This window comes from Oncorhynchus mykiss, chromosome 20, assembly GCF_057628025.1.
Source record: "Oncorhynchus mykiss isolate SJ-2025 chromosome 20, ASM5762802v1, whole genome shotgun sequence".
Classification (NCBI taxonomy): Eukaryota; Metazoa; Chordata; class Actinopteri; order Salmoniformes; family Salmonidae; genus Oncorhynchus; species Oncorhynchus mykiss.
In genome coordinates, this window is record NC_143041.1 from 2,123,500 (window position 1) to 2,136,680 (window position 13,181).

Here is a 13,181-nt window from a genome sequence, read left to right on the forward strand (position 1 = left end):
ACATGCAATAAAACAGTGTAATTGTCCAATACAATAGGTATGTTGTTCATTAGGTCAATAAGGAGAAATATGGTGCAAAGAAAGATTCTTTATAATCCTGGTAAGAATTTATTCCATAATTCCGTGAAAATGTGCTTGAAAAAAGGAAGTCGCGCATACGGTGTATGTGTTGAATGTAGAGAGAGAGATTGAATTGAATTGAGAGAAAGACGCGTATTTGACGAAGATGAGAGGGAAGGGCGGAGAGAGGAGGGAGTGGGACCCGGATGCTGATGCAAATAAAGGAAGAGGAGAGAGAATATATCGATTTACGGCAAGAAAAGCAAACGGACTATAAACGGGGAGGCCCTCTCAGGCAACGTGTGCAATTATATAAAAATGAGTATATCTAGTAAAATGTCAATACATATGTAGTTATTTTTCACTAGCAAATCGTTGAATGATTGAAATTGGAACCGGCAAGGGAGACACGCCAAAGGAGAGAGAGAAGATGCTGTGATACGCCTACTGGCAGTGATAGAGCGTGAGGGAGGGAGGGAGGGGGTGATACGGTAAAGATGGTTGTTTTGCAAGGGGTGCATCTTTCTTCAAAACAAATCGCTACAATGTAGCTGTTGGACGTAACATATATTTTCACTTTACAAAGAAACTTCAAAATGATCCGATTTTGACAGACGTGGATAGATACAGGCTAACCACAGTGTGTGGCAGCACTTGTGCAGCTAACTCGAAGAAAACATGCTGCTCCACTTGTGATAACCGGCCTGACAGTGAATACCATTTACGTCAGTCTGTCTGCATTGAACTATAAGGACGTTTTATGTTGCAATACATTGTTTGAATGAATGGATGTAGCAGGTTGAATATAGACAATAAATGGTGCAGTCAACACGAACGTTGATAAATATCTATAAATGATTGTTGCTGTCAAACTGAAATAGCTATTAGTACTTGTTATGCTATGTGGATTGACCAATGTATCATAAACGAAGCTAGTTAAAACCTGAAAACCTGAAAACTGACATATAGACCAACCATGTTATCAATCTTGTCATACTTGTTAACATGATAGGTGTCGCTATTTTGAGTTTAGGCTAGTGCATAACATGATATTTGTGTCGGCAATCCATTTACTCAGCGGGTTCAGTTTCAATATAAGGCGTCTATATTCACTAAGAAGTAAAACCTCACAAATTGGTGGAGGCAGTAGGTTTTGTCTGGGAAGGTGAAATATATCCCACAATTCTTAATTCAGGATTTATCCTGCCTTTAACTCAGACTGGAGTTATAGGTCTACATCTCAAAGTAGCATAGCAATCTTTTCCTAACCATTACTTGCCATTGTTATACAGACTTCCTTTTTTTATTTGGGGACAATAATTTGTGAAATTCACCAAGATATAGAGCTAGTTATCAACATTGGTCACTCATAAGTTGTAGTCAATAGTTAGAGCAGTATGAGTAAGGAACTGTCACTAAGTCAGACAGCTCAATATGTTGGGCCATATCGAATGGAAAAAACACTGGGAAAGGGCCAGACAGGTGAGTTCTGAATTGTTCGGCTCAAAGTGGCTCACTTGTAAATAGTAATGTGTTTGTCTGTGTTTATCATGGGATGGAGGGCTGGATGACAGGTGGGTGGGTGAATAGATAGATGGATGTAATATACACTCACCGGCCCGTTTATTAGGTACACCCATCTAGTACAGAGTTGGACCCCCTTTGCCTCCAGAACAGCCTGAAATCTTCTGGGAATGGATTATACAAGTCGGAAATGTTCCACAGGGAAGTTGGTCCATGCTGACGCGATGGCATCACACAGTTGCTGCAGATTGGACGGCGGTACACCACCGCCTGTACCGTTGACACCAGGCAAGATGGGTCCATGGACTCATGCTGCTTACATCAAAATCCTGACTCTGCCCTCAGCATGACGCAACATAAACTGGGATTCCTCCTCAGTTGTCCAGTGTTGGTGATGGAGTGCCCACTGGAGCTGTTGCTTCTTGTTTTTAGCTGATAGGAGTGGAACCCGGGGGTGGTCGTCTGCTGCAATAGCCCTTCCGGATTGACGAGTTGTGCATTCAGAGATGCCGTTCTGCACACCACTGTTGTTCTGAGACATTATTTGTCTGTTTGTGGCAAGCCTGTTAACTTGCACGATTCTTGTAATTCTCCTTTAACACCTCTCATCAACAAGTTGTTTTCACCCACAGGACTGACTGCCGCTGACTGGATGTATGTTTTTCTTCTTCGACATTCTCTGTAAACCCTAGACACTGTCATGCGTGAAAAGCCCAGGAGGGCGGACGTTTCTGAGATACTGGACCCGGCAAGCCTAGCACCAACGATCATACCGCACTCAGTCACTTAGGTCACTCGTTTTTCTCATTCTAACTCATTCTAATCGAACTGTAACTGAATGCCTCGATTCCTGTCTGCCTGCTTTGTATAGCAAGCCACTGCCACGTAACTTACTGTCTGTAGGTACGATCCATTTTCGTGAATGGGGTGGTGTATCTAATAATCTGGCCGGTGACTGTATGTGTTTTGTGACTGTGTTACTTATATTAAAAGGGTGAACATGTGACTCTCTCAGGCTTGGTGAAGCTTGGAGTTCACTGCATTACAGGACAGAAGGTGGCCATCAAAATAGTCAACAGGGAGAAGCTGTCAGAGTCAGTTCTGATGAAGGTAAGACGTTGATGATGATGATGATGATGATGATAATGATGAAAATAAGGATATCCCAGTATGATGCCTACTTTTCTAGACTGACAATATCATGATTAACTGTCTGTTTGCAATAGTTACAATAGGCGATGTACATAGTAAAGACAATTTTTAATAGTAATAAAATGATATGCATACATTGGCTTTCTCACTCTGTAACAAGACACGTTTCATCAAGTATGCCTTAAGAGTGAACACTGGAATGTAAATTCCTCTCAAATTACAATTTGTATATCTTTCTCTTCCCCCTCTCTATTTATATTCCCCTCTCTTTCTATCCCCATCTCTTCTCTCTCTCCCTCTACCCCTCTCTTTCTCCCGCTCTGTCTAGGTGGAGAGGGAGATTGCCATCCTGAAGCTGATTGAGCATCCGCATGTGTTGAAGCTGCATGACGTTTACGAGAATAACAAATATCTGTGAGTTCATTCATTGTACGTTCAGGAGCGACCCTCTGTTCTGCCTGTACCCTATAGCTCTAGACCCGTGGGTGTGATGTGTAAATATTACTCAAAGGACTGTATTAATCCGCTCTGTCTCTTGAAGTCTGTGTAGAGTTCTGTTATCAATTCTCCTATTGACTTCAATGTATGTTCTATGCAAAAATCCTGATTACACAGGCCTATCCTCAGGTTAGGATTCAACCCACTTGAAATGCTTGCTCAATTCCTCTCTCTCTCTCCAACCGTCACACCTTTCATTGTATTTCTTCCGCTCACCCCTCTCTCTCCCCATCTATACCACCCATCACTCTCTATCTCTCTCTTTCTGTCTATCACCCGTCTGTCCCTCTCTCTCTCTCTCTCTCTCTCTCTCTCTCTCTCTCTTCTCTACTCTCGCTCTCTTCTCCTCTACTCTCTCTTCTCTACTCTCTCTCTCCCTTCTCTACTCTCTCTCTCTCTCTCTCTCTCTGTCTATCACCCATCTGTCCCTCTCTCTCTCTCTCTCTCTCTCTCTCTCTCTGTTTATCACCCATCTGTCCCTCTCTCTCTCTCTCTCTCTCTCTCTCTCTCTCTGTCTATCACCCATCTGTCCCTCTCGCTCTCTCTCTCTCTGTCTATCACCTGTCTGTCCCTCTCTCTCTCTCTCTCTCTCTCTCTCTCTCTCTGTCTATCACCCGTCTGTCCCTCCCTCTCTCTCTGTCTATCACCCGTCTGTCCCTCTCTCTCTCTCTGTCTATCACCCGTCTGTCCCTCTCTCTCTCTTCTCTACTCTCTCTTCTCTACTCTCTCTCCCTCTCTCTCTCTCTCTCTCTCTCTCTCTCTCTCTCTCTCTGTCTATCACCCATCTGTCCCTCTCTCTCTCTCTCTCTCTCTCTCTCTCTCTCTCTCTCTCTCTGTAGGTACCTGGTGTTAGAGCATGTGTCAGGAGGGGAGTTATTTGACTATCTGGTGAAGAAAGGTAGGCTGACACCTAAAGAGGCCAGGAAGTTCTTCCGACAAATCATATCGGCCCTGGACTTCTGTCACAGTCATTCTATCTGGTAAACGACTATATTCACGTACAAAATCATTGTGAGTCTGTGAGGGGCCTGCGTGGTCGAGCGGTTAGAGCTGCTGACCCTGGCACACATTATGCCAGAGTTGGCATGGTTTCAAATCCGGCCAACTGCTCTTTGACTCATCCACCCCCTACCTCCTTTCCTGTCTTTCCTCTACAATCCTATCTTTTCAATAAATGCACAACAAACCTTAAACAGTTGGGACTGCCCACTTTAACAATTTGTATCAGTTTTTTCTTTTTTCAAGTAAATTAGCGGCACCTGATTGAGCTTGCCTGGTGCAATGGGACCACTGGAATGGTCCAGAAATGCAATCTCCGGCCACTACAGGCAGGCTCAATCAAATGGTCTGGTGGGGTCTAAATGTCTTTATGCTTCCTTAATTATTAAGTCATTATATTCTATACATCCGCGGTCTCAGTGTTGTACTTACATCCGTTGATAATTCAATATCTCACTAATAAAGTCATTATATTCCAATGTATTCTATCCTGCTCTTCTCTAATCTACTTTATTCACTCCTTCCTACAGTCACAGAGACCTGAAGCCGGAGAACCTGCTCCTGGATGAGAAGAACGACATCCGCATCGCAGACTTCGGCATGGCCTCCCTACAGGTGGGGGACAGCCTGCTGGAGACCAGCTGTGGGTGAGTATGCTGTGTGTGGGTGTGCGTGTGTGGGTCTTATGTGCTGGTAAATGCTTACATCTTCTCAATGCCTCATTTCTAACCATTTCAGATCCCCACACTATGCCTGTCCAGAAGTGATCCGGGTAGGTTCCTGATCATCTTCCCTTTTCATAATACATAATTCTAAGTGGCTAAGATCATTTAACCAAGTGCGATAGAAATGTAATGATTGGTAAGACATAAGAAATGTAAGTATTTGAGATTGCTATTAGCAACAATGTCTAAGTAGGGAAAGATACATGTTGGATAGTTAACCGTTGTTGCATAGTTGACATTTTGATCTCACATTTTGATTTCTCTCTCTCTGATCTCTCCATCTGTCTCTCTTAGGGAGAAAAGTATGATGGTCGCAGGGCAGATGTGTGGAGCTGTGGAGTCATCCTTTTTGCTCTGCTGGTGGTGAGAATGTGTCTTCTGATATTTTTTGCCTTATGCCCTAACACCTACCCAATTCTTTCAGATCTACAGGAGGGCCTTGGGTGGAGGTGCTAGGGGTCAATTTGGAATTTAGTATTCATGGAGTTGGGTTATAACCTTGTGACCCAACATTACTGCTTGCTTTCCTTGACACAGATTAAGCCTAGTCCTAGACATGTTCAATGGAGATTTGCCATTGAAGCTGCTTCTTAGTCCAGGACTAGGCTTAATCTGTACGGAAAACCAGCCCTACGTGTTCGTAAGTTTCTGCCTCCTATTCTTTGTAAAACGGCTTATTTAACAGTAACATTCTCTTCTCTGTAGGGCGCCCTACCATTTGACCATGACAACCTACGTCAGCTTCTTGAGAAGGTGAAGAGCGGGGTGTTTCACATGCCTCACTTCATCCCACCAGACTGCCAGGCACTGCTCAAAGGCATGATCGAGGTTGACCCCGACAAGAGACTTAAGGTACAAGAGAGGGGGATAGGGAGGCAGAGGGGAGGGAGCAGTCAACCCTGACAATTGTTTTATTTATTTGACCTTTATTTAACTAGGCAAGTCAGTTAAGAACAAATTCTTATTTACAATGACAGCCTAGTGGGTTAACTATCTTGTTCAGGGGCAGAAAGACAGATTTTTACCTTGTCAGCTCAGGGATTCAATCTTGCAACTTTTCGGTTACTGGCCCAACGCTCTAACCACTTGACTACCTGCCATCCCAAGATAAGAGACAGGGCGGGTCAGGGTAGGGCAGGGGGAGCCATTTGGGGATGAATAGGGTGCCATTTGGGGCACACTAAATAAGATTTAGATGCCCAAAATGTATGCAAAACTGATTTTCCAATTGCAAAAGTCAGGCCTAGCAGGAATTGTTTACACCTCGTGCTAGCAGCCATCTGTGTGTGAACAGACTGGCCTAATTGCTCCATCTGCCCTCTCGCCCTTCCAGCTAGAGGCCGTCCAGAAGCACTCCTGGTATCAGTAAGCATAGATCAGTTCTGTCTGCCTTTGAATTATATTGAGAATTTGAAGTAGATGTCAAATGTTGTGTATTGTGCCCAGTTTTTGGGTCACTAACATGGGGGTATTGTGTGTGTGCGCATGTATCTGTTTGTTTGTCTGTCTGCGTGTTTGTTTGTCTCAGGTCGGGTCAAAACGAGCCATGTCCCGAGCAGCCCCCTCCCAGGCATGTGTGCATGGGGCGCATCCTGTGTTTGACCGAGCTGGACCCGGACGTGCTGGACAGCATGCACTCTCTGGGCTGCTTTAGAGACAGCGGGAAACTCACGTGCAATCTGCAGTGTGAAGAGTAAGTGTGTGTCTGTTCATCTGTGTGCCCAGGTTCTTCTCTCTAATTTCTAGTTTTCCTGTTGTTTTGTCTTGCTCGGGGGTCTGCAACCGCGGCTCCCTGGCTATTTATAGATTCGCCCCAAAAAACAAATACATATGTAACATTTTTCAATTGGAAATAGATGGGTTTGGAAAGATTGGGACTATCTGAAATAGGCTACATTAAAACCTGATCTTAAAAAAAACCAGCCTCTTCCATGTTAAGTTTCTGTTGTTGAAAGTTTGCAGACTAGGCTGAATGTGTCTCATTTATAAAAGTAAAGTAAAGAAACAAACAACACTTAAAGCAGTAAAATAAATATTGATTAAATATTATTTTTCATTATAACACTTGAGTATCTGTGTGGGGTATTTCAATTATTCACTGGAGGTTTTTAAATCAAAAACTAGTATCACCAGGAGTATCACTCCTGAGGCATATTTACTGTACAAGATGCGATGCTCCCTGCAACTTCACTAGACAGCTGCTGTGGCCGCTGCTCTGGGACACTGAATGTCAGAATTGAGCCGACTTCTATCCGTGGTGCTGAACATCAGATATATTGTGCTTGAAAGGGGCTCTAGTTTCTTGTGCAACTCCCTTATTTGTCTTCATTCTCCTTGTTTGTAACCAGTCTCGCGTCTTGCTGCCTTATTCCACTTTATATTTATTTACATTTGACCCCTTTTTCTCCCCAATTTCGTGGTATCCAATTGTTTTAGTAGCTACTATCTTGTCTCATCGCTACAACTCCCGTACGGGCTCGGGAGAGACGAAGGTCGAAAGCCATGCGTCCTCCGAAACACAACCCAACCAAGCCGCACTGCTTCTTAACACAGCGCGCATCCAACCCGGAAGCCAGCCGTACCAATGTGTCGGAGGAAACACCGTGCACCTGGTGACCTGGTTAGTGTGCACTGCACCCGGCCCGCCACAGGAGTCACTAAAGCGATGAGACAAGGATATCCCTACCGGCCAAACCCTCCCTAACCCGGACGACGCTATGCCAATTGTGTGTCGCCCCACGGACCTCCCGGTCGCGGCCGGCTGCGACAAAGCCTGGGCGCGAACCGCGATGCAGTGCCCTAGACCACTGCGCCACCCGGGAGGCCTTACTCCACATTTTAATCCTGAATTGAAATCTGTGCAAATTTCTACACACATTCTCCCTTTGACTCAGTATTAAAATCAATACATTTCTGGGTAACAATTAAGTACCTTACTGTGATTGCTTTCAATTAAAATGGTTCAAAAATAAACAAAAATAGCTTATGCAATATCTCAAGCTAGAATTTTGCTATGACTTTCTGGGAGTGGTCTGAGTGGGGAGGGAAAACTAGCTGTTATTGGCAGAGCGGTTTGGAACTCTTTTCTTATTGGTCTATTAACTCATTTAACAAATTCCATCCCACCAAAACAGGCAGAAATTTCAGGTGCTCTTTTCAAACAGCGCTTACACTAAAAGGGCATTTTCATTTTCACAAATTCACAGTATTATTCCAACTTCGTAGTGTGGAAAAATATATAAAACATAGGAAAATCACTTTGTGGATTGCAATGGGCCTTTAATGTATGATTTTTGAGAACATTCAACTGCATATCTCAAGATAGGATTTCATTTTCTTTGAGCACTTCTTTGAGCACTTCCCAAATCCCCTCCCCCTCTCCCTCCCTCCCCCAGAGACAACCAGGAGAAGATGATCTACTATCTCCTGTTGGACAGGAAGGAGCGTTACCCCAGTTACGAGGATGAAGATCTGCCGCCCCGTATTGACGTAGGTGAGTCCCTAGGTGGCAGGAGCGAGCCACTGATCACACTGACACTCTCCACCCCTGTCTGGTCTACTGTCTTCCTCCTGCCCCCGTCTCTGTGTCTGGGCGTGTACCGCTCTCCTGCTTCTCCACTGACACGCACACTACCCGGACCCACTTTTTAAACTGCTCAATTTGGTGTCTGAGATTGTGGGGGGTTGGGTGCATGTATGGGCTGTCTGTGTGTGTATAGGGATATTTTTTGTATTTATGAGAGGGTTACTATTAGAGGTCAACCGATTGTGAGTTTTCAACGCCGATACCGATACCGATTATTGGAGGACAAAAAAAAGTCGATACCGATTAATCGGACGATTTTTATATATACATTTGTAATAATGACAATGACAACAATAATGAATGAACACTTATTTTAACTTAATATAATACATCAATAAAATACATTTAGTCTCAAATAAATAATGAAACATGTTCAATTTGGTTTAAATAATGCAAAAACACAGTGTTGGAGAAGAAAGTAAAAGTGCAATATGTGCCATGTAAAAAGCTAACGTTTAAGTTCCTTGCTCAGAACACGAGAACATATGAAAGCTGGTGGTTCCTTTTAACATGAGACTTCAATATTCCCAGGTAAGAAGTTTTAGGTTGTAGTTATTATAGGACTATTTCTCTCTTATACCATTTGTATTTCATATACCTTTGACTATTGGATGTTCCAATAGGTACTTTAGTATTGCCAGCCTAATCTCAGGAGTTGATAGGCTTGAAGTCATAAACAGTGCAATGCTTGAAGCACAGCGAAGAGCTGCTGGCAAACGCAGAAAAGTGCTGTTTGAATGAATGCTTACGAGCCTGCTGCTGCCTACCACCGCTCAGTCAGACTGCTCTATCAAATCATAGACTTAATTTTAATATAATAACACACAGAAATACGAGCCTTAGATCATTAATATGGTCAAATCTGGAAACTATCATTTTGAAAACAAAACGTTTATTATTTCAGTGAAATACAGAACCGTTTCCATATTTTATCTAACGGGTGGCATTCATAAGTCTAAATATTGCTGTTACATTGCACAACCTTCAATGTTATGTCATAATTATGTCAAATTCTGGCAAATTAATTACGGTCTTTGTTAGGGAAGAAATGGTCTTCACACAGTTCGCAACGAGCCAGGCGGCCCAAACTGCTGCATATACCCTGACTCTGCTTGCACAGAACGCAAGAGAAGTGACACAATTTCCCTAGTTAAAAGAAATTCATGTTAGCAGGCAATATTAACTAAATGTGCTGGTTTAAAATATATACTTATGTATTGATTTTAAGAAAGGCATTGATGGGCATTGATGGGGCGGCAGGGTAGCCATAGAGTGTTGGGCTAGTAACCGAAAGGTTGCAAGTTCAAATCCCCAAGCCGACAAGGTACAAATCTGTCGTTCTGCCCCTGAACAGGCAGTTAACCCACTGTTTCTAGGCTGTCATTGAAAATAAGAATTTGTTCTTAACTGACTTGCCTAGTTAAATAAAGGTAAAATAAAAAAAAATATTATGGTTAGGTACACATTGGTGCTCCAAAAGTACTTTTTTTCGCAAATGCGCTTGTTAAATCACCCGTTTGGAGAAGTAGGCTGTGATTCAATGATAAATTAACCGCATCGATCATATGCAAACGCATACGCTACAAGTGGATTAGCTTGTCAGTCACACTACTAGCTGCAGCCTACAGAGCTGCAACAACCGCTCCTCTCAACAATTAGGTTTGTTTGCACCAGCACCTTGTTGTTTGACTCTGCACTCTACACTTGGTTTCTTTCTTCGCTCACGCTCCTCACCTGCCTGCTTGGTTGCCTGCCTCGTGAGAGAGCGAACCAACATTTCCATGGGAAACAAGGTATGTGTTAATAAAATCAGTTTAGTCATTCTCTAAAACTAGCTAGAATGACCCAATATATAGCTAGCTAACAAAACTACTAATGTTAGCTTTAGTAACCTAGTAACCTATATCTAACAGTATTTAGCTAGGTTAATGCAATAATGTAACCAGCAGCTAATGTTCACAATTTAGACTCACTGAATAAATGTGTTTGGCGCAGGATGAAGAATATTAAATGACCTTCTGCTGCTATCCAAGGCTGAAGTTTCTGAAAGGTTAGTCAGCGAGATGTCAGTCCCGTAATGTTGGAATTTTCATTTTATTTCCACCTCTGGTGTTTGTGGTGCAAATTTCACAGTCTTAAAAGTAAAAAACCTTCTGCCAAAGAGCAGTCTACACAGACAATATGCACACATTTTTCCAACCATAACAGAATTGCAGAAAGAGAGAATTTATTGATTGTTACTACCATAACTTTCACAAATACAGAGACAGGCAGCCATCATGGTGTCAGTCTTTTTTGACTAGCTAGTGCATTAGTGACACTTACTGATATGAACTGGCAATGCAGGTTTGGTTAGAATAGATTGCAATAGAATGAATGACGTTCAATAAAATCTACTTAATGAAAAGGGGGTTATTATTTAATGAATATGTTGAAAGTAGTTGATTTAAGATTGAATATATGGATTTTACAGGAAATCAGTTCCTACAGTGCGCGCCAGGGAACCAACCTCTGGTGGGCCAGATGGAGACCAGGACAACAACACAAGTTTAGTGGTTTTATGACTTAGGCTACACATAAAAAATGTTTTGTTACCAACTCTACTGTGTATATGTAAACCTGCCTTCTTACATAAAGCGTACATAATTAATAATTGCAGAAGAGTGCTGTAGTCAGACAAACAAATAATTGGTTTTATGACATAAAATTAAAATACTTTTCAACATTAAAACCTGTCTATCTTTTACATTTTTCAAAAGTCCACTGCTTAACGTTGTGTGTATATAGAGTGAAATTCACATTTAAAGACATTGTAACCATTCTTTGCATTATGCTCAGCCCTGCTATAGTAGTTCACCAAACTATGTTGTTTGTTGAAGTTGTTGTCTCTAGCTCTTTTGATATCAGATTCAGAATGAATAATAACAAAGTTTGTGGTAGTTTGAAAGGGTTCGACCCACCGTAGCGTAGGAATGAAAATGACCTAACAAGAAAACCACAAGCCCTATAGTCACAGCACAGATGAAAAGAGAAGCTGTCTATAATAATAATATTTTGTCATAGTCTACGAGTAGGACCCAGAGTTTTACCTGACCAGGTCATGAGATCAGGAAAAACTCCAGGCCCCAGAAAAGACACGTACGAATTTTGCCACACCACATTTGAACCCGTGGTGCCACCTCTGGTATAAAATATATAATACAAATACTGAGCTATATTGTATGTTCCAAAAAAAAAGGAAGGTATTATTTAATGGGGTTACCTGGTGTGCGTGGTCGAAGAGCTTTATTTTCCTGTCATTTGACCATAGCACCGGTTCCAATCCAAATGCCAATGCTGTTTACATTTGTTGGATGACATGAAAACATGAAAATTGGCCATTCACACCAGTGGTTCATTTTGTATCGATAGAAAGATGCAGAAAAGGGGCCTCCCGAGTGGTGTAGCGGTCTAAGGGCTTTAGATGTCACTACAGACCCGGGTTCAATCCCAGGCTGTGTCACAACCATCTGTTACCAGTAGTTCCATAGGGCGACGCACAATTGGCATAGCGTTTGTTAGGGGAGGGTTTGGCCGGGCCGGGGGTGAGGCCCCTCTAGCAACCCCCTGTGTCAGGCCGGGCTCCCCTTAAGCTGTCGTCAGTTGAACAGTGTTTCCTCCAACACATTGATGGAGCTGGCATCCGTGTTAAGTGGGTGGGTGTTAAGGAGCGTGGTTTGGCTGGTCCTGTTTCAGAGGATGCATGACTCGACCTTTACCTCTTCTGAGCCCGTTGGTGAGTTGCCTTTCAGCCTCTGGCAGGAGGCTGAAACTTGGCCGCAAGTGGATCTTCTTGCAAGACAATAACCCCAAGCACACATCAAAGTCCACACTTACATTTTTTTCAATGACCACAAAATTAACATATTGCAATGGCCATCTCTCCGGACTTGAATGCCATTGAAAACCTGTGGTTTGAATTGAAGAGGGCAATGCATAAGCGCAGACGAAGGATATCAAGGATCTGGAAAGATTCCGTATGGGGGAAATGGTCAAGGTTCCCTCCCAATGTGTTCTCCAATCTCATAAAACATTTTACAAAAGGCTCAGTGCCATTATCCTGTCAAGGTGAGGTATTGAAAACAATCATTTTGACCCCTATGTTTTTGGAGAAAAAAACATTATTTAACAGGTAATCTTTCTTTGAGCAATTATATTAGTATAAAGTAATATACTTTTAAATTTTTTGGGGAGCATACAAAATAGCGCAGTATTGGTATTATTTATTTTATACAGTCTTTTTCTCATCTTTATCAAGGGTGTCAAATTTGGACCTGACTGCACGTGGTATGATCCGATTTAAGGGGAAGTTGGGGTTGGTGTTACTGCATGCTGTGCTAACTCCACCCTGGTGTCCCTCAGCGGACCCCCCTCGTAAGCGTGTGGACTCTCCCATGCTGACACGTCACAGCCGCTGCCGCCCGGAGAGAAAGAGCCTGGAGGTGTTGAGTGTGACCGAGCAGGGGTCTCCCACCCCACCACGCAGGGCCCTGGACACGGCCGCAAACAGCCAGAGGTACTGGGGGTCTCACACACACAGTCCAGAAACACACATAAAGACTGAACATGCTTACTCTACAAAAAAAAAAAATCTAGCC

General features: G+C 42.9%; 1 protein-coding gene across 2 annotated transcripts in view; it reads left to right on the forward strand.

Moving 5' to 3' along the window:
- Positions 1 to 300: 300 nt before the first annotated feature.
- Positions 301 to 13,181, forward strand: part of LOC110498791 (serine/threonine-protein kinase BRSK2-like) — a 30,924-nt gene continuing 18,043 nt past the window's right edge. Inside the window, exons 1-12 of one of the 2 annotated variants that reach the window (XM_021575417.3) lie at positions 301 to 1,542; positions 2,600 to 2,694; positions 3,065 to 3,150; positions 4,074 to 4,214; positions 4,764 to 4,880; positions 4,972 to 5,005; positions 5,253 to 5,321; positions 5,664 to 5,810; positions 6,292 to 6,323; positions 6,487 to 6,651; positions 8,354 to 8,451; positions 12,946 to 13,099. In XM_021575417.3, coding sequence (XP_021431092.3) covers positions 1,458 to 1,542; positions 2,600 to 2,694; positions 3,065 to 3,150; positions 4,074 to 4,214; positions 4,764 to 4,880; positions 4,972 to 5,005; positions 5,253 to 5,321; positions 5,664 to 5,810; positions 6,292 to 6,323; positions 6,487 to 6,651; positions 8,354 to 8,451; positions 12,946 to 13,099 — 1,223 coding nt within the window. In that variant the 5' untranslated portion in view covers positions 301 to 1,457. Of the gene's footprint in view, positions 2,375 to 2,599; positions 2,695 to 3,064; positions 3,151 to 4,073; positions 4,215 to 4,763; positions 4,881 to 4,971; positions 5,006 to 5,252; positions 5,322 to 5,663; positions 5,811 to 6,291; positions 6,324 to 6,486; positions 6,652 to 8,353; positions 8,452 to 12,945; positions 13,100 to 13,181 lie in introns of both variants that reach the window. The other variant, XM_090211990.1, reaches the window with a different exon arrangement.